The 22,016-nt window shown below is 40.9% G+C and overlaps 1 protein-coding gene across 19 annotated transcripts in view; it reads left to right on the plus strand.

Annotated features, from left to right (window-relative positions):
* Positions 1-8,186: 8,186 nt before the first annotated feature.
* The window catches only part of PUM1 (pumilio RNA binding family member 1), a 137,327-nt gene continuing 123,497 nt past the window's right edge, over positions 8,187-22,016 (plus strand). For 5 of the 19 annotated variants that reach the window (XM_078073500.1, XM_078073507.1, XM_078073504.1 and 2 more), the window contains exons 1-2: positions 8,199-8,375; positions 12,740-13,113. In XM_078073500.1, coding sequence (XP_077929626.1) covers positions 8,279-8,375; positions 12,740-13,113 — 471 coding nt within the window. In that variant the 5' untranslated portion in view covers positions 8,199-8,278. Of the gene's footprint in view, positions 8,449-12,739; positions 13,114-22,016 lie in introns of all 19 variants that reach the window. The other 14 variants (XR_013448292.1, XR_013448294.1, XR_013448293.1 and 11 more) reach the window with 8 other exon arrangements.

Genomic DNA, 22,016 nt, shown 5'->3' on the forward strand with positions numbered 1-22,016 from the left:
GTACATTATTTTATTCCTTTAAAAAGTGACACATAGGGACGCCTCCGTGGCTCAGTCAGTTAAGCGTCTGCCTTCGGCTCAGGTCGTGATCCTGGGGTCCTGGGATTGAGTCCCACATCAGGCTCTTTGGTTGGCAAGGAGCCTGTTTCTCCCTCTGCCTGCTCTGCCTACCGCTCCCCCTCCTTGGGCTCTCTCTCTCTCTGACAAATAAATAAATAAAATCTCTAAAATATATAAATAAAGTGACACATACACGCACACTCCAGATATAGTTTGGTATACAAAGTGAGGTTTTCCCAAGAGTTATCTATACGATGTAGTCAGCTACGTGCCAGGTAAAATGATGCTGGGTGCTGGGTCAAATGAAAGATTTGAAAGTTTCGTCTACTTCCATGGTAGCAACTTTATTCCCACCATGACTGCAATGAATGGTAATCAGATACTTGGAAAATGGTAGCCACATGTGGATGGTGACACCCGTTATATCCTTCCAGATTGATGACCACAAGAAAGCAGTGTGAGAGTGTTGACAAAGTTAAATGTTTCAGAAATGTGTCATCAGATGTGTGATCAGTTGTCCCTGGCTGGCTCAGTCGGTACAGCATGCGACTTTTGATCTCAGGGCTGTGAGTTCTAGTCCCACATTGGACGTAGAGATTACTTTAAAAAAAATGTGTGATCACATGGAGAAGTAATGCACTTTCTTTTTTATCATCTGAACAGATAGGTCATAAAAGCCTATGTATTAGCAAATAGATGCCCAAAGCACTTATTTTTACATTTTCTTTATCTATGTATTTATTTTTAAAGATTTTATTTATTTATTTGACAGAGAGAGAGAGAGAGAGAGAGAGAAAACAGGCATGGGGAGTGGCCGGCAGAGGAAGAGAGAGAAGCAGGCTTGCCTCTGAGCAAGGAGCCCGATGTGGGGCTCCATCCCAGGACCCTGGGATCATGACCTGAGCCAAAGGCAGACTCTTAACTGACTGAGCCACTCAGGCACCCCTAAATTTTATCTATTTTTTTAAGTAATCTCTACACCCAGCGTGGGGCTTGAACTCACGACTCTGAGATCAAGAGCCACACGCTTTACCAACTCAGCCAGTCAGGTGCCCCATGTTCAAAGTATTTCTAAACACTGGCGTTCCCACGTGTTATTACATTCATTTAAAAAGTCAAGTACTGGGACACCTGGGTGGTTTAGTCAGTTAAGCATCTGCCTTTGGATCAGGTCATGATCCCGGGGTTCTGGGATCAAGTCCCTCATCAGGCTCCCTGCTCGGCAGGAAGCCGGCTTCTCCCTCTCCCACTCCCCCTGCTTATGCTCTCTCTCTCTGATGATTAAATAAATAAAATCTTTAAAATAAATAAATAAATTAATTAATTTTAAAAAGTCAAGTATTGGGGCGCCTGGGTGGTGCAGTCGGTTGAGCATCTGACTCTTGGTTGCCACTTGGGTTGTGATCTTGGGGTGGTGGGATCTGGCCTGGTGAGGGGTTCGTGCTGGGCACGGAGTCTGCTTGGGATTCTCTCTCCCTCTGCCCTTCCCACTTGTGCTTTCTCTCTCTCTCTCTAAAATAAGTAAATAAATATTTAAAAAAAATAAAAAGGGGGTGCTTGGGTGGCTCAGTCATTAAGCGTCTGCCTTTGGCTCAGGTCATGATCCCAGGGTCCTGGGATCGAACCCCTGCATCGGGCTCCCTGCTCTGTGGGAAGCCTGCTTCTCCCTCTCGCTCTTCCCCTGCTTGTGTTCCCTCTCTGGCTGTCTCTCTCTCTGTCAAACAAGCAAATAAAATCTTAAAAAGTAAATAAATAAATAAGAAGAAAAAGAAAAAGTCAAGTACTTGGGTAATTTTTCAGTTCTCATTATTTCCTCACAATATCATAATGCATTCCAGACAATATACTTTCAGTGTCACAAGCAAACTCTGCTTGTGTCCATTGACTAATTGTATTTATCCAAATATTAGCCTATGAATAGACGGTTCTGTCTGGTGATTTTCCATTTTTTAAAAAGTCCAACAAGATCATACAATTGACCATGGGCCTCTCCACAGAGTATAAGAGCCAACAATTCTTTTGCAGTTGGATTTTTGTGTTAGTATACCCTTAGTTTTCTCTCACAGGATCCACATGGCTCTCCTTACTTTTTCCTTTGGGTTTGTCCTGTAACTTTTTCTAACTTCTTGAACTGGAGTGGTTGGTCTGCTCATTTGGAACAATTCTATCTCCAAAAAATATATCGTAAATAAAGTCTATTTAAAATTATATACTTCTGGGGTGCCTGGGTGGCTCAGTCGTTAAGCGTCTGCCTTCAGCACAGGTCATGATCCCAGGGTGCTGGGATCGAGCCCCGCATTGGGCTCCTTGCTCCGCGGGAGGCCTGCTTCTCCCTCTCCCACTCCCCCTGCTTGTGTTCCCTTTCTCGCTGTGTCTCTCTCTGTCAAATAAATAAATAAAATCTTTAAAAAAAACTGTGTTGTTCAGATTTTTTATATTTTTACTTATTTTTTGTTTGTATTTTGAAGGAAGTTATGTTAAAATCTTTCATTTTCATGATTGATTTATCTATTTCTTCCTGTTGTTCTGTCAGTTACACTACTACATTTGGAGGTTGTGATGTTGATTTACAAAGGTCTGTGATATTTATAATTCATGATCTCTTGATGTTTTTACCAATATGCGAAATACTTCTTTACCATTTAGGTTCATATTTAGCTTGTATTTATATTTAAGTGTGTCTCTCATAATTTCATCCATATCATAGAATTCTTGTCTTTTATTGGCAAGTTTAACCTTTTTATACTTATTGGAATTACTCTTTTTTTAAAAGACTTATTTATTTATTTGAGAGAGAGAGAGAGAGTGCATGAGAGGGGGGAGGGTCAGAGGAGAAGCAGACTCCCTGCTGAGCAGGGAGCCCCAAGCAGGACTCCATCCTGGGACTCCAAGATCATGACCTGAGCCAAAGGCAGTTGCCCAACCAACTGAGCCACCCAGGCGCTCTCTCTCTCTCTCTTTATTTTTTTTAAGTAATCTCTACACCCAATGTGGGGCTCCAACTCATTACCTGGAGATCAAGAGTTGTGTGCTCAACAGACTGAGCCAGCCAGATACCCTTTTGTTTTCTTTTTTCTTTTTTTTCCCATTTTCAGGGTGATGTTTTCTTCTGTTGGTTTAAAAGTTGCAAATGCTATTTTTATTTTTTGGTAATTGTCTTTATCCTAAAACCCATACTCATGTTTATTTAGTTCCTATCAATTCCTAAAATCTCTTCATACCTTATCTTTCCCTAACAAGTCCGTACTTTTGTATCTTTTTCATGTGCCATTGGATTCCTCTGTGATTATTTATGGTCATATTGTCTAAAATTTTAGTTCTGGGATTAATAAGCTTGTAATTCTGGGGCACCTGGTTAGCTCAGTCAGTGCAGCATGCAACTCCTTTTTTTTTTTTTTTAAGATTTTATTTATTTGGGGCACCTGGGTGGCTCAGTCATTAAGCGTCTGCCTTTGGCTCAGGGCATGATCTCAGGGTCCTGGGATCGAGCCCCACATTGGGCTCCCTGATCAACAGGAAGCCTCCTTCTCCCTCTCCCACTCCCCCTGCTTGTGTTCCTGCTCTTGCTCTCTCTCTCTCTCTGTCAAATAAATAAATAAAATCTTTACAAAAAAAAAGATTTTATTTATTTGAGTGGTGCCTGGGTGGCTCAGTCGTTAAGTGTCTGCATTCGGCTCAGGTCATGATCCCAGAGTCCTGGGATCAAGCCCCATGTCAGGCTCCCTGCTCAGTGGGAAGCCTGCTTCTCTCTCTGCTGCTCCCCCTGCTTGTGCTTTCTCACTCTCTCTGTCAAATAAATAAATAAAATCTTAAAAAATAAAAACAAAAACAAAAACCGGGGTACCTGGATGGCTCAGTGGGTTGGGTGGCTGGCTCTTGATTTCGGCTCATGATCTCAGGGGCGTGAGATCGAGCCCTGCATGGGGCTCCATGCTCAGCAGGGAGTCTGCTTGAGATTCTCTCTCTCTCCCTTTCCCACCCACATGTGTGCGCACTCTCTCTCATATAGTAAGTCTTTAAAGTGGAGTCCTTTGGGATCCCAATCCAAAGTGATAGTTATTTACTAGGTGCTTCCTCTCTCAGTGGGTTCTAGACTGCAGTCTCTGCCCTTCTAACTCCCCAAGGCTGCTAAAAGCACCACTCTGTTTCTTAGCTACCTCTCAGGAAATGCCCCACCTGGAATAGTAGTCCTAAATGTGGGTCTTACATTCCTTAATTTCTTTCTTCCCAGATCCTGGCTCAGTAATTCACTAACTTGTTAACTTTCCAATGATTTCAACAAGAGATTTTTTGATTTTTCCAATTTTACTAGTTTTCCTCAGTGGGAGAGTTGGTCAGAATTACCTAGTCACTCATACTGCAATCCCAAACCAACCCTCCCTCTTACCTTCTTATGGAAAAAGTGCTGTAATAGCCAAGATTTGATAAGAAACAAAATGACAATGGAAATATTAACATTGTAACCATTACCCAAGCCCCAAAACAATGAGAGGAAGTGCCACCTAAGGGAGATTCCACAAATATCCAAAAACACAAGTGTAACACAAGTTTAAAAAAGCAACTCAAACCAACACTGCTAACAAATTATGTTTCCTGAAAATCGGGAGTATCCCAACTCTGCTTAAGAATGCTTTATATTCAGTTTACAAATACCCTATTATAGCAACATTTACTAGCCCATAGCAGTTGGCTGTGAGAGAGAATAAAGGTCTGTGGAATTGAAAAGCATTTGCTCATTCTGGAATTTGTTCTCAGCTGTCAGCTTGGCCAGGTTGGCTGACTCACCAGTGAGCCTCAGCCCATACTTTGAGAACCACTACCTTATGAAGGAAGAAGCAACTGTTTGAAATCCTTGAACCAAGGCTTTCTTAAATGGCCTTCACTAAATATTTCTGTCTTGAGATCTCTGTCTTTCTCTGATTAGGTTACAAAGGAATGGATTAGGTTTCTACTGATTAGACCAAAGTACCCTTCTCAAATCTACCCTAATCTTCACCCAAGGCCAGCTTGATGAGACTTGTTTTTTTGTTTTTGTTTTTTTTAAAGATTTTATTTATTCATTTGAGAGAGAAAGAGCAGAAGCAGGGGGAGAGACAGAGGGAGAGGGAGCAGCAGACTCCCCGCTGAGCAGGGAGCCCGACTGGGGATCATGACCTGAGCCGAAGGCAGATGCTTAACCGACTGAGCTACCCAGGTACCCCTAGACTTGGTTTTTGAAAGCTTCCAGAGATTGGTTATATTATCTATTATAGACAGTTTTAACCAGATGAATTGTGGAGAGTCCCAAGTTTTGGGGATGATTTCGACATCCTGCTGACCAGACAACTCTCAGCAAATAGCCCTAGATGACACGTTTGGGTATATGCTAATCTGGTTCCTTAACCTCCAGGAGCCTCAATTTTCTCATTTTTAAAATGGGAATAATTATGTTGTCCATGTCACAGGTATTTGGGGAGTTTGAAATGAAATAATGAATATAAAAATCTTAGCATAGTACATGGCACATAGGTAAGCATTGTCTCATGAATTTGTTGGAAGGTGATGCTCTGCTAGGGTTGTTTTGGGGCTGGACAGGGGCCTCAGGTCCTTTGAGGGCAATTAAGGGAAATCAGGGATGGGTAGCTAGTATTCTGTTGAGATTGCAACATGTGACTGGGCGGGGGCCTGGGTGTGGCATGGTAGCACATGGCTGTGGCTACACGGATATTTGAATCTTTACGGCTGAGTAATAAAAGCTAAAGCTGAAAACTAAGGAGTTAGTCATGGATCTTAGAATGAAATCATGGAGCACAGAATCTGGTAAGATTCTGGAAACTTTGTAATTTTGTCATGTCTACTATGTTTCTTCCTCTAACATGCTTTTCTATTATGGCTACTCAGCACACAGTGTCTTGGCCCCATGGGACTAAATGTTTTATCTGCTTTATTTCATTTAGTGCTGTTATATTAACCTCATGTTTCATGGGAGAAAATGGAGACTTAGAGAGGTTAAGTAATTTCTTGTCTGGCTTAAGAGCTGGATCTCTGAACACAACATATTACTTTTAGGGTTGTTGAATTTGAGAGTTGACACTCCAAATGGCTGTTGAATTCATTCATTTAACAAAATTTAGTGAGCAATGACCATATGCCCTGCACTATGTTGGTCTCTGGGGATTCAGAAATGAGTACAAGACTACAACTACAATAAAACAGCTACATTTATTGAGTGTTAATTCTGTGTCAGGCACTTTGTATATGTTAGTTCATTAAACTGTTGTAACCACCCTGTGAGAAGAGTATTGACATCCTTATTTTGTAGATGAGGGGGCTGAAGGGACCTGCCCAAGGCCACATAGCCAGGAAGTGGCAGAGCTCAGGACCTCTAACTTTCATGCCTTGCCTTCTTTTTCAGAAATGAAAATCTCACTTTTTTTTTTTTTAAAGATTTTATTTATTCATTTGACAGAGAGACAGCGAGAGAGGGAACACAAGCAGGGGGAGTGGGAGAAGGAGAAGCAGGCCTCCCGCCGAGCAGGGAGCCCAATGCGGGGCTCGATCCCAGGACCCTGGGATCATGACCTGAGCCAAAGGCAGACACTTAACCAACTGAGCCACCCAGGCACCCTGAAAATCTCATTTTTTAATTTTTAAAATAAAAATAACATTCTTTTTAAAAAATAAAATATATACTCAAACAACTTAAACAAGAGTGCCGATTTTCTCACAAAACTTGCCACAACAGGATGTTAATAATCATTTATATTTTTGCCAGTGTATTAATAGATGAAAATATATTTCAAAGTTTCTTTTATTATTTTCCCATTTTTTACAGCTTCATTGAGATATATTTCACATGCCATAAACTTTCCCCATAGAAAGTACATCATTCAGTGGTTTTTAGCACACAGTATTCTCAGAGTTGTGCAACCATCATTACAATCTAACTTTAAAACTTTTTAACACCCGGGAAAGAAACCTATACCCACTAGCTGTCCCTCCCCATTCCCCTACTCCTCCTCCCATCAGCCCCAGGCTAGTTATCTTTATGTGTTTATTGGCCACTAGTGATTTTGTCTGTTTATTTTGGATTACTCTTTTTTTTTTTTTAAAAAATAGATTAGAGACGTTCTGTATTTATCATGAAGATTAACCATCTGTCTACCATGCATATCGCAATATTTTAAAGCTTATTTTCTCATTTGTTCTACTTTGTTGGTGGCATCTCTTCCTGACAGATGTTTAAATATCTTTCAATTTTAAAAATAACTAATTGATTTTCATTCATTATAAACGTTTTTCCCTCCTCCAATTATTATAAAGTTTCTCCCCATATCCCCTTCTGGTCTTTTGTATGTACTATTGGGGTTTGCCTAAGTTTTCAGATCCATCTTGGGCTTAATTGGAGATAGAATAGCAATATCTTATCAAATACTACTGATTTGAAAAGTCAGTTGCATCAGATGGCCAAATTTCTATTCCTCTTTGAAACTGAGCAGTATGACAATGGCGAACACTGGTTGAGTGCTTACAGACAGGGTCGGCTTTATGTCTTTGGTTTTAGTTTACTGTTCTGCTACAGCAGTTTTGAAATTCCTTAACAATTTTGAACAAGGGGCTCCGCACCTTCCCGTTGCACGGAACCCTGAAAATTATGCATTGGTCCCGTTTACAGGCACTGTACCAAGCGCTGGACATCTTTAAAAGGAATAACAAGCCACATTATTTAACTTAATCTTCACGGCAATTCTGTTGAGTAGCCGTTCTCATTTTCCTCTTCGTTCTCCAAATGGGGCGATGGAGGCAGGAAGATTAAATAAGGCCCCAGAGCCAGAAAGCTGCAGCCCAGGGGTTAGAAGCCAGCACCTGCCCAGCCCGAGCCGAGCGAGTAAGCAAGCGTCCCTTAACCCCGGAGGCTGGTGCAATCTGGCGGTGAAGCTGGGAGCGCGCGGGGGCGGGCGGTGCTGCGTCTATCGTTCCTAGCCCGCCGGCGAGGCGCCCCTGCCCGGCCCCCGGGCCCTGCTCCGTGCCGCGCGTGGCTGGGCCCCGCGAGCACCGCGGGCGCTCCAGTGCCGGTGCGGGACCCCGCCTTCTGCTCGCGACGGCGCGCGCTCGCCTAGCGGGCGGGCACTCGCGCGCGCAGCGGTTGTGTTGCCTGCGAGTTTCCCAAGTTCACACAGGCCCTGGGTTGGCATGGCAACCAGGCAACCTGTTCCAGAGCCGCCTGCCTTCTCCGCACATGCCGCTGCCACCGCCGGAGCCGGGGCCAGAGCTTATCCCAGGATGCACCGCGCCAGCCCCGTCCCCAGTGGGCCGCCATGTTGTCGGAGTGAAAGGTAAGGGGGAGCGAGAGCGCCGGAGAGAGAAGATCGGGGGGCTGAAATCCATCTTCATCCTACCGCTCCGCCCGTGAGTATCCGCACCCTGCCGGCCCCAAACGCTGCTCCGGACCCCCAGCGAGCAGATTGTCCCTTTGTATTGGTGTTTGAGAGCGGTTGTGGGGGTGAGAAGGGCTTTAGAAAAGCCGCCCGGGGCCCTGGCTGAGGCTTTTCACTCGCTGTTCCTCGTACATGTTTTGGAGTCAGCAGCAAGGCCCCTATTGTTATCAAAGGAGGGAGGGGGTGGGGAGCGGGGTCGAAGCGAGGAAAATGCCGAGGGTTTAGGCCCGGGCCCAGGGCATAGACGTGCCTGTACATTTCTGCTCGGCCCCGTTGGAGCCCCCGAAGATTGATGTTGCCATTCGGGTTGCTTTTTTGATGGGTTTGCGAAGCCGCGAGTCTTCTGTGTGGCCATGAAGTGTAATTCTGGGCCACCCTGGATTTCTTCGACTTCTTGAGCTTCCGTGGCAGCGCCGAAGCAGGAGGAACAATAAATCGCTTTAGGAACAGCCTTGGCCCTTGTCTACAGGCGAGACCCACCATGGGGGAACTTTGCGAGCCTTAAATGTGGAGAAGTGGCGATCAGGAAGTTTCAGATCGCTTTTTAGTCTCCTGGGTGCTTGTGGCCTTTTGTTTCCGTGAGAGCTTGGGTTTTGGTGGGTTCTTCCTCTTTGAGCCTCCCTGTGTTGGTGAGTGTCTGTCTTAACTCAAAGAGGGGCTCACCCGTCGGTAGTAGGAAAACAGATACGCAGTACCACATAGTTTTAGTCCTCACAGACGTTCTTGGTAAACAGACATCGTTTGTTATACTTGTCAGTACCACTCCCATGTCAAGTGAGAAATAAGCTCCTGTAACTTTTTCCCCCCACTAGAGCCCCCCCATACCCCCCGACGCGCGCGTGTACACACACACACACGAGAGAGAGAGAGCGAGAGCGAGCGCATTATGGAAGGTTTTATCCTCCCCATAACTTGAGGAATTGTTACTCTTCATTGTCTAATTGAGAAAACACTGTTTTTAGTTGTCGATACCCAATCCGTTCACTTCCTATTCTTCCTGGGATTAAGAATGAGAGTTTATGGAAGGTTTTTTGGGGTTCTGTTTTAAAGTCACTTACTTCTGAAACAATAGGCTTGTAGCTTTAGCTTTTTGTTTGTAAACTCACCAAAACAAGCCAAGATACGTGGCTCCCAAAGCACTTTTCGTAAACAAAGTAAACATTTTGACTCATTGCTAATTTTAACTTTATAAAACACTTTTTGGGGCTGTTGATTGTTTACCTGGATCTTTGGGAAATATTCACTGGATTTTGAACTTTGAATTCGTATTTCGCCTTAGCCACAATTGAATTTATTTTGTCCAAGGCCACAGCTTTTTGAAGTTGGGTTTGAAGTTTAGTTTGGGTTTGAGATGAACTGCTTTAAAGTAAATTTATGACCACAGAGGTTTTTGTTTTTTTTTTTTCTTTCAGTGTGGCAAAAAAATAAACACCTTTTAAACTAAGCATTTTAGTTAAAAAAAAAAAAAGGTGAGTGGTGGAGAGATTAAACCGTGCTGCTTTGCTTGAAATAAAATCTATTAGTGATATTCCAGAAAAAAACCAAAAAAAACAAACACTTTGATGGACAGTTTGAAAACTTTGGAAGAGTAACTAGAATCAGCACTTATTTCTGGTTGCTTAAAATATTTTTATAATTGCTATTTGTAAAAAAAGTCACATTTCAAATGCTACACATAACCTTTTAGTGGGCTGTGAGAGTTCTCTAAAAGGCATCAGCAATTTAAATGTTTTGTGATTTAATTTAAGTGACTGATTTCTTAATTTTTGTGCTGTAGTTGCCAAGATATTACACAACTGCCCAAGACACATGTTAATTGCTTAGGTATTTGCTCACTTTCAGAACTGTCCCTTCTGCCAGGTTTTCTCTTGTTTGAGAAACTGCCTTGCCTCATTAGGTAAAGCAGGAAGTCTTAGGGCATCCAGATAGCTTTACAAAAGCCAATTGTTTTGTTCGAACTTTTTTATGGGAACTCCTCTCCCCTCCCCAACCCCTTGGTTAGACTGTAGTAGTGTTCTGTGAGTTTCAGAGGTAAACCTTTTTCATATGGAAATTCTTTGTTAGAAAAGTATTGTGGCAAATCTTTTATTTCAGTGAAGATTGCATTTGCTATTTTAGGAACCCTCTTAGGGACTGGAGCTTCATTGCCTTAACTGGTGGTAACTGAATGCCTGGGGTCTCAGCGTGGTGACTTTAAAGTTACCAAAAAGTTTTATATCATTTTATTTTGATTTAAAAAAAAAAAACTTGTGAGTCCTAGAGAAAGCATTTCTTCTATGTTCTAGGTGGGGAAACAGGCTCAGAGAGGTTGCTGCGTTAGTGGTAAAACTTAGGTTTTGGGATTCCTGGCTTGCTCTAGAACAGACTGTTACATTGATATTCCCTCGTGGAAGAAAATGGGACTGGCTACTATTGGTAATAAGAGGGTAATGACTGTATGGTGTGATGGATGGTAAATAGACTTATTGTGATCATTTCAAGTGTATACACATATCCAGTCATTATGTTGCACTCATGAAAACTAATACAATGTTATGTGTCAGTTATACCTCCATAAAAAAGGGCAATTAATTCTTTTGAAAATCAAACGGGAGGTTATTAGGCTGCTTGGCACTTTGCAAAGGCCTATGGTAAACACAGCTATGACTTTTTGGTTTTGGTACTTAAGCAAGAACATGATTCTATTCATGAAAGCAGAAACTGTAGTCTAGAAAGCTAGAGTACCCACTACTCTAGTAAGATTCTGATGGATTGGAATTGTTAACTGAAACTAGGCATTTCCAAATTAGGCTTTGAATAAATTACAGATTCCATTGTGTCTTCTGGCTTCAGAACATGAATTGTGAGAAGCAATTCTTTATCAGGAGGCTTAATACTGTAAAGAAATAACTTAATAGATTTCTCATAAATCTTATGAATCTGTTTTTGAAATGTTACAGTAGGGCTTGGTAGAGAGAGAGAAGGCATTTGTAGCAGTGGACTATTAAATTGATAGCCTTGAAATTAGACTCCGGAGAGTATAGACAGGTGTAGTCTAATAGGTAACTGATTAATTACTTTGTAGCAATTTTTTAAGCACCCACAGGCTGACAGATGTTCTATATTATGTACAAATGTAGCTTTTGATTTTAAGAAATTTAAATAGTAATGTTTCATAGTAACATTTTGAAGATTCTTTGTTCCAGAGAAGAGTAGTGGTGCAAGTGAGAGAAATAGTATCTGTGTTGATTTACTGGGGAGTAGCAGGGGAGTAGCAAGGGGTTGATAGAAAGAACTAAGCTTGGGTGCAAAACAGATTTGTTTGTTATTTTTTAAAGATTTTATTTTTTAAGTAATCTTCACATCCAACTTGGAGCTCCAGCCCACAACCCCGAGATCAAGAGTCGCAAGCTCCACAGTCTGAGCCAGCTAAGCATTTTCATTTGTAAAGTAGGACTGATAAGATACTGTCTGTAGTATATTTGCCACACAATTGTTACTGAAGTGTCTTTTTTTTTACAGTGAGGCTTTCTACACTAGTAAACTGTTTGAACTTGGTTGGTCTCATCCTGTTTATAATGGAATAATGATGTGATTACAATTGTAAATTATTCGTAAAAATTTTGACACTCCCCGCCTCTCCTCCCCACCCCCCACCCCCCACCAGCGGCTAAAAAGGTTCAGGCTAAGAACATCTGTTGCTGTTTTTGGTCAGGGGGCCTTACTGTTTCTTCAAGGAGCATCCTATGAATATGTTTGTACATTTTAAAGGATCTTTTCAAGTTTTAGACAGTGAGTCATTGCTAATTATATATGGAGTTTGGATTTTTGTTTGGTTTATTGGTTTATGTCTGCTTGACTTGTAAAGTGATATTTTATAGAGCTCTTGTTCATTTCAGAAGTATCTGCAAAATTGGCTTAAGGTGTAAATAAGTTGGGTAGAGGGGCCTTTGATTGAAGTCCAATTCTGTATTATTAGGTTTGGTAACAACATAAGCTTTCCTGAAGTTGCTGTATTGAATTCTGATCTCAGTACCTTGTCATATTGCCTGCCACCAGCCAACTACATTTATTTCCACACCTGCACATATTCAGCAACTTAACAATAGAGGTTTCAGTTTGGAAAATTGTGTATATATTATAAAACGCTTAGCTACTTGGTAGAAATTGGTTGTAGATGTGGTATTGCAAAAGACATGGGGCTCATATTTTTGTCTTGGTATATATCAAGTTATGTTTTAAGAAACGCAAATTTTAAACATTTGTAACCTCTTTGTCCTTAGGTGTTGGTGGAATGAGCGTTGCATGTGTCTTGAAGAGAAAAGCAGTGCTTTGGCAGGACTCTTTCAGCCCCCACCTGAAACATCACCCTCAAGAACCAGCTAATCCCAACATGCCTGTTGTTTTGACATCTGGAACAGGGTCGCAAGCGCAGCCACAACCAGCTGCAAATCAGGCTCTTGCAGCTGGGACACACTCCAGCCCTGTCCCAGGATCCATAGGAGTTGCAGGCCGTTCCCAAGACGACGCTATGGTGGACTACTTCTTTCAGAGGCAGCATGGTGAGCAGCTTGGGGGAGGAGGCAGTGGTGGAGGCGGCTATAATAATAGCAAACATCGATGGCCTACTGGGGATAACATTCATGCAGAACATCAGGTAAAAAAAAGTTCACTATTTCAGCTTTGAAACTCTTTTATAATCTCTGTTCACTTAGGATATGTGCTTTCAATGAATGTCTTTAAAAGCCTAAATTGCTAATTTCATTTGGTCTAAACTTAAGAGTCATTTGTTTTAAAGGATAAATGTTGTAATATTGTTACTGGGTCATTTATCATTCTGGTGCTAAATAGTAAACCACCAATTCATTTAAGAAAAGACTGTTTTAATGGGCATGTGCTACATTTTCACATATACTTTTTTTTTTTTTTTTTAAGATTTTATTAGAGAGAGAGAGGTGGCAAGAGAGAGCATGAGCAGTGGGGAGAAGCAGAGGGAGAAGCAGGCTCCCTGCTTAGGGATCATGACCTGAGCCGAAGGCAGACGCTTGGCTGACTGAGCCACCCAGGCGCCCCTCATACATACTTTTTAAACCAAGAATACTTTTTTCCCTTTGCCATGTATTCTTTTAAGAATTGTTTGGGCTGTTTATAGGCTGCATCCATATTTTCAAAGCCTTTCCTGTTGGGTGTGGGTGACTTTTGTTTTTTAAGATATTATAGTTGAAGGTACTAGGAAGTTGATAACAAATTAGCTGCTCAAGTGAAATTTATTTGAAATGGAACTGGTATATTTGATGTTTTGTGTCAGAGAGGAGTGGTTGTGGCTTTTAGGTTTCAACCATCTTTGTCCTCTTGTTCTAAGCACTTGTTGGGTTTGGTTAATTTTAACATGCTTACTTTTACTAATCCAAAACCACAGCTGGAATCACAGCATATTTTACTGAGGAGAGAGTTTTGCCTGATCTGTGTTTCCTAACTTCCTCATAGTGACGAAAGGATTAGAATGTTTTAATCAGGCTATTCTTTGACATAGGATATAGATTGAATTTGTAGAGCGTTCATTTTATATTGTCCATATCTGAGTACTGACTAGCAGAAAGAACGGACATCTTTCACTAGGTCTCTGGTGCTTCTGTTCTGCTTCAGAAATAAATCAGGTACGAGCACATCTGCAGATTTGAATTCCAGTTGTGCTTTCCCTGACCCTTCCAAAAAAGGCAGCGTGTGTGCCATGGTTCTTTACCATAGTAGAAATGAAGAGGTGGAATTTACTTCTTATTCACGAGATTTATTGAGCACATTGATTATATGTCTTTAGTTTATTGGAACAATCCTCAACGTTAGTGCTGCTTTATTAGAACCTACTATGTGTAGGTAGGTGAGGGACACTAAGAAGTTAGACATATAGAGGGCTTTTTTTTTTTTTGTAAAGATTTATTTATTTTAGAGAAGGTGAGAGAGTTGGGGGGTGCATAGGAAGAGGGGAACCGAATCCTAAGCAGATTCCATGCTGAGTGCAGAGCCCGATGTGGGGCTTGATCTCATGACCCTGAGATCATGACCTGAGTTGAAACCAAGAGCCAGACACCACCCAGGTGCCCCTGTGGGGCTTCTTATGCACTTAGGGCACATTCTGTCTTTTTTGTTTGTTTAAAGATTTTATTTTATTTATTTATTTAGAGCACAAGTGGGGGCAGGGGCAGAGGGAGAGGGAGAGGAAGAATCTCAAGCAGACTCCTTGCTGAGAATAGAGCCCAGCACAGGGCTTGATCTCACAACCCTTGAGATCATGACCTGAGCTGAAATCAGGATTCTGATGCTTAACCGACAGAGCCACATAGGTGCCCCAGGGTGCTTTTTATCTTTAAGGCACTGTATTTCTTTCCTATTTGCTAGGAGTCTTGGGGTGGGAATTAGATTTTATTCACCTCAATATCCCATTCCCTAGAATTTGGCATATAACAGAGCTTCAGAGGAAATCTATTAAACACATGAGTCCCTAATCCTTTGGCTTTAAAATAAAATTGGAGGAAAAGGATATTGTCACAAAGAGAAGGGCCTTGAATGCCAAGACTAAGATTTATTAATTCACTAGGCTGCAGGGTTTTTGAATGTGTATGTGTGGCTTTTATCCAGTGGTGTTTGGGAAGATTGAGTTGGCAGTGAGAGATTAGAGTGGGTAAGGGTTGGTGTGAGCAATGAAAAAGAAATTATGGGACTGAGAAGTACAGAGTTCGGTGACTGAATTAGAAATGTTAGGTCCCTGGGAAAATGAAGTAATAGAGGAAAAGGAATAGAGAGGGGTATCTGATTTGGGGACAAGATATTTAAATTTGGTAATGTATATGTTGAGTTTGAGATGTAGGCAGCTGTACATGCAGAGAGAGACCTAAGGAGGAGGTGTTTGGTTTGGATGGTATCTGTGTAGGGGCAAATGTGGAAGGCCTGTAATCTTTGCCTTATTTGGCTAAACATTGTTTAGAAATCATAAACATTGGTTTGAAAAATCTCTACTATAGATCTTGTGTTGGCATTTCTAATGACAGGCTGTTGGGTAAAGCTTAACAGAGAATCAAGGTGCTCGCCTGTCCTATGCGGGTGGGAAAATCAAACTCCAGGTCGGTTTTTGGCAGAGCTCTAAGATCTAAAATCTGGTTGTACTGTGCAAGTCAACAAGTGTTTATTGAAGGCTTAGTCTGGGCTGTGTCTTATGCTGAGCCTTATCATAAGGAACTACTTCTGACTTGTTGAGCAGTTTTATCTGGGTCAGTTAGCAAACTGGAGTTACTGTTAAATGGTAAAGCCTGTTCCATACATAGGGGCCTAAATCAGTGAACCAACTTGGAATTGGCACTCATCACAGCACAGTTCTGTTGGGCCAGACACATGATATAATGAAGAGCGTTAGAGAAACTCAGGGTAGTTGCTGTGTTGCAGATGTAGGCCACACACAGATTACCTCTTCTGTAGTCATTATAGTGTATTATAATTTACTGGTTTTGCTGTTGATCTCATCTTAGTTTGAACTATTCCGGGGCAGAGACTGTTATGTTTTTCATGCCCCTTTGTCAGGTGATGTCTGTAATTTTTGTGTTGATTGAATGAGGGAGGACCATAAGTTCTTCAGATTTGTACTCAGGTAAAGTGGTAGATCTTAGAGCTCAGCTGTCCTGCGGGGAAACACATGGCAACAGGTGAGGCAGAGGTGAGTGGAGGGGCTTATCTTTAAGCGGAGAATCACTGCCCTCATCAGCCACTTACTAATTGGAGGAGTAAAAAGGTGTTTGATCTGTCAGATGGGAACTACTGATGGGGATAGAAGCATTTATATTTTAGGCACTGGGCTATATTTCCTGTATTTAAGTCTCAGAACAATGTCATGGGGGAGGTAATATCCTTTTTGAGAGATGAGAAACTGAAGCTTAGTTACCAGGTAGAATATGGTTTTGAAATCAGGTCTTTGTGATTCCAGTTCCCATGCTCTCTCTATATTTCTGCCCCCCCCCCCCGCCGCCATAGTTCCAGCCTTAAAAACTAAACCAAAGCAAACAAAGCGATTGCAACAACAACAAAGTAGCACTCTGAGGTCAGAGAATTAGTGGCCATAATTTTGCTTGAATTTTAGAGATGATAAACTTGATAATAAGGAGAAGAATACAAATAATGTTGAATTTTCTCCTAGAATTGCAAGAGTGCCTTTTTTCCACAGAAGCAGTAGTGCGAAAGTGCATTTTTTTTCCAGATTTGTTTTTATTTACATGTGTTTTCTACGTAGTAATTGTGGGAAACTTATCTATATTGAGACAGAGTGACTCAATATAAAGTGATCTGCTTGCCAGCACATTTTGCCATAACCCCTGGGCTATTAATTCCTGTTTGGTGGGCCTATTTCCTTAGCTTTTTTTTTTTTTAAGGCCTTCTGACATAATGGAACAAAATTTAAGGCCAAATTGGCAGAATGCTTTTAGCAGTGAACTGGTAAAGTAAAGACTATCACAGGCTGTGATGCCACCCAGCAGTGTTGGAGGGAAGGAAGCTATTTATTGTTCCAAGTACTTTATAGCCATTTCTCTCATCGTTATTCTTGTTTATGAACAATCAGTTTTTTCCCACCTTTTAAAGTTAGGATTTTCCTGTCTGATGTAGAAATTCTCTTAGTGTCTTAGTTTTCCCCTCTTTTAATAGTGAGCTCTTTAAGCTGTGCCTAAATGTGTGTGTGTGTGTGTGTGTATCATATATATGCCTTTTTTTAAATATTTAAGTTTTAGTTTCAAAGTATAAACTTTGACAGATAATCGGCATGAGGCTCTTTAAATAAAAACTTAGGGGCACCTGGGTGGCTCAGTCGTTAAGCGTCTGCCTTCGGCTCAGGTCATGATCCCAGGGTCCTGGGATTGAGCCCCGCATCGGGCTCCCTGCTCTGCGGGAGGCCTGCTTCTCCCTCTCCCACTGCCCCTGCTTGTGTTCCCTCTCTCGCTGTGTCTCTCTCTGTCAAATAAATAAATAAAATCTTTAAAAAAAAAAAAAAAAAATAAAAACTTAAACAACAGCTTGAGAACATATGTTGAGGTGATATGCACTACTTTAAAAATCTTGCAAGCTTTATTTACAATTTAAAATAATTTAATTTTAAATATTTTAAAATTTATTTAAAATTTAAGTTTAAAATTAAACTTTAAGTTATTTTTATTTATTAAAAAATTTTTTTTTAAAGATTTTTTTATGTATTTGAGAGATTGAGAGCGAGAGAGAAAGAGCATGAGCTGAGGGAGAGACACATTCCCCTCCGAGCAGGGACCCCCATTCATCCCAGAACCCCAAGATCATGACCTGAGCCGAAGGCAGATGCTTAACTGACCCAGGTGCCCCAAGTGTCACTTCTTTTAATACTTAAGATTATTGTATTTGCCATACTTAGAAACTTCAAAGCCTCATTTTTGGGCCGAATTGAAGTCTTTGGAGGGGAGTGAGGGAAAGAAGTCTCATGAATTTTGTTTTTTTGGCCTGTAAAACATACCCATAGTAAACAAGACAATGGATGTGGATCAGGATATTATAAAATACTAGAAAACACATCTTCCTATCTAAGTAAATTTTAAATAGTACTAATAGTATCATTTAAAAATCTTGCCTACAAAACATTTGTGTATTTATTGTAACAGTAATTTTTATAACCTGAGAACTTCTGTTTTGAATAGTGTTAAAGGTTTCGTCATGCAAAACCCAAGGTCAAGTCTTTGACTTGTTGTGATTGTTTTATTCTCTTATTGTGAAATCTGTTTTCTCTGTAAACTGCTGTGAGATAAAGTGAGTGATGAAATAGGGAAAAAATTTTAGGGTCGACCAATTGAACTGTGTGACCTCTGTACTGGTTTTTAAGGGGCAGAGGTAGGTAGCTCTGTTTTGGTGAAAGGAAATTTAGAGGACAACTTCACAGATCTTTTTCACTTTTGCTAGTAGTCTGTTGGCTCTAGGATGGATCAGTATCCACCGTAGGGTTGACAGCCATTGGGAGATAATTCTAGATAGCCAGGCAAAAGTCAGTGGATAAACCTTCTTTTTGACTCTTTGTACCCCCATTTTCTTTCACTTGGTGGTGTCATCTTTTAGTGGTATCTTGACTCCCACCCTTGATATGGCTGTCTTACTCTCCAATGACTGTGAGTTAATACTTGCATTTGTAATTATTAAATACTGTGTTAAACTGGGAGGGAGCCCAAGTATTCCCCATACTGACAATCTTGTCATTCCCTGGAGATTCTTTTCTATTGTCCCTGCTGAATGATTGTGTTAGACTATGAGCCTCTTATCTTCCTGGGTAGATTGCTTAGATGTTTCAGCATTTGGGCCATTGCCATTTGGTTAACATCATACTCTAAAGCTGAGTAGTCCATGCTTTCATATTTTGTTTTACACCAGTACTCCTGGAGTCTTTTTCATTATATTTGGAGTTCACAAAGACTTAACGTTATGTACTTGGTCAAAAGGATCATCAGCAGGCTTTCTTTGACTATAACTTTTAGAACTGTTTTCCTATTTTTTTTTTTTTTTAAAGATTTTATTTATTTATTTCAGAGAGAGAGACAGCGAGAGAGGGAACACAAGCAGGGGGAGTGGGAGAGGGAGAAGCAGGCTTCCCGAGGAGCAGGGAGCCTGATGCGGGGCTTGATCCCAGGACCCTGGGATCATGACCTGAGCCAAAGGCAGGCGCTTAACGACTGAGCCACCCAGGCGCCCTGAACTGTTTTCCATTTTTAAGAATTAGGTTCCAGTGTGGAAAAAAAAAAATAGCATTTAGTCAGATGCTCTTCTCTAATACTGTGTGTGGTACTTGATTGTATGTGCCCCCTAGATAGCAACTTGCTGAGGTTTATGATACATCTTTGTTTTGTTTCACAAGGTGTTTGGTGTGGAATTAGAAAAAAAAAATTATAGAATAGGTGGTAATGAGATGTAACAATGGGAAAATAAGGGTATGTCAGGAAAATGAAGGGAGTAAATTTAGAATTTATAAATATGTACCAGAAGGGGGGGTGGGTTATAGAATTTGCTCTTGGAGTCCCTGTGGCCAAAGAAGAGGGAAATGTGATGAATTATGAGATTCTTTTTTTTTTTTTTTTTAAATTTGTTATTATGAGATTCTTAGAGAAAAACAGTTATTTAGGAAGAGCTGTGTTTTAGATTTCAGTTATGGACGTGTTTGAAGTGCTTTGTAAGTAAAGTAATATGATACTGTTTCTCAGCACACTTCTCTGTACTTGCAGAAGAGGCACACATCTTTTGTGCATGTGTCTGTTTTCTCTCAGGCAGCAGCATTTGCTGAATACTTTCTACAGGCTGAGCCCAATTACAGAATTATGCTTCTGCATATTGTGGAAAAAAATACTTAAAAAACAAAAGTTCTAGCACTTGCTTAGAATCTATCCACCCTTGGGAAATGGCTTAACATTCATAGAGAAAGATAGGACTGACAGACCACACACTGCTAGAAGAGTAGTTAGTGCTGAGGATAGGGTAAATAATAGTTTTTGTTGTTGTTGTTGACGGATTTCTGGACCTCTTTGCTCTATTTTTTACATTTAGTTTCTTCATTTTCTGGATATAGGAAGGAGACGTAATGAGAGAGTGGCTTCTGCTCATTGGACTGCTCTGGTAGTTTGCACCCTGCCTACCACTGTAGTAAGGAGTGATGGTCAGTGATCAGTATTAGGTTGGGAGCTTAATATTTGGAAATTTGTCTAAAGAACTTGGGCCTGAAGGATGTACATGGCATTGGTGATACAGCCTGCAGTTGAAGAGTTATTGCACCTTTTTCAGAGGAAGGCTCTTCTGTGTTTTTTTCATGTAATGTTGGAGAACTGTTGATTTTAAAGTGACTTCTTAATGGTTTCAGAAGATTTAGCAGACGTGGATTTGTCTATTTCCTTTAGTAAGTGCTCTTTTATGGTTAAAGCACCCTTCTTAGTGTTTTTATGAATTTCATCAGGAAAATTCTTAGGTTTATGGAAATTGAGGGCCTAAAGACTTTTTTTTAATTGCTTTATTGATATATAATTCATCCATTTAAAGTGTACAATTCAGTGATTTTTAGTATATTCACAGAGTTGTCCAGCCATATCACAGTCAGTTTTAGAATATTTTAATCACCGTGCAAAAAATATACCCAGTAGCATTCACTTTTTTTTTGTTAAAGGTTTTATTTATTTTTTGAGAGAGAGAGTGCGCACGCATGGGAGAGGGAGCCGAGGGAGAGGGAGAGTGTCCTAAGCTGACTAGAGAAAGTGTGAAACAGAGAGAGAGCATGAGCGAGCATGAGCGAGCATGAGCGAGGAGAGGAGCAGAGGGAGAGGTTCCCAAGCCGACTCTGTGCTCAGCGTGGAGCCCGATGTGGGGCTCGATCTCACAACCCTGAGATCGTGACCTGAGCTGAAATGAAGAGTCCGATGCTTAACCAACTGAGCCACCCAGGTGCCTCAGTAGCAGTCACCTTCTCGTCCTCGGCAACCACTAGTCTACTCTGTGTGGATTTGTCTATTCTGGACATTTCATCATTAAATGGAGTCCTCTAATATGTAGTCCTTTGTGACTGGCTTCTTTCATTTAGCATCGTGTTTTAAAGGTCCTTCCATGTTATAGCATGTATCAGTACCTCATTTCTTTTTATAAGTATACACCACATTTTATTTATCTGTTTATTGATTGATGGACCTTTGGGTTGTTTCCACTTTTTGACTATTACGAACATACGCTATGAACATTCACGTACAAGTTTTTGTCTGGAGATAGCTTTCATTTCTTTTGGATACCTAAAGATTTTTAAAGGTATATAAGTCTCTAATGTATAAATATAAACATAATGGAAATTCTTCCCTGGTGGCAGTGCTTTGTATTTTTTGTTTATTTAATTTTTACTTACTTTTTCTTAACATTTTATTTATTTATTTTTTAAAAAGATTTTTATTTATTTTTTGACAGAGAGAGAGAGCAAGAGAGGGAACACAAGCAGGGGGAGTGGGAGAGGGAGAAGCAGGCTTCCCGCGGAGCAGGGAGCCGGATGCGGGGCTCGATCCCAGGACCCTGGGATCATGACCTGAGCCGAAGGCAGACGCTTAACGACTGAGCCACCCAGGCGCCCCTGGTTTTACCTTTTTAATAATTGATTGAAACCCAGGATCTGAATCACAGGTGTCTGGTGGCACTTTTCTGTAGGCTTAATTTTTTTTTTTAATGTAAGCTCTAGGCCCAGTGTGGGGCTCGAATTGATGACCCCGAGATCAAAAGTCAAGAGTTGCATGCTTTACTGACTGAGCCAGCCAGGCACTCTGTGTATTTTTTATTTTTAAATTTTAATTTTTTTACTGAAGTGTAGTTGACATTTTAGTTTCAGGTGTACAACACAGTGAGTTGACACATACATTATGAAATGATCACCATGATAAGTCTAGTTACCATTTGTTATCATATAAACTTATTACACTGTTATTGATTATAATCTCTACACTGTACATCCCCATGACTTACTTCTTAAGTTTGTACTTCTTAATTTACCTTTTTGCCCAT

This window comes from Halichoerus grypus, chromosome 5, assembly GCF_964656455.1.
Source record: "Halichoerus grypus chromosome 5, mHalGry1.hap1.1, whole genome shotgun sequence".
Classification (NCBI taxonomy): Eukaryota; Metazoa; Chordata; class Mammalia; order Carnivora; family Phocidae; genus Halichoerus; species Halichoerus grypus.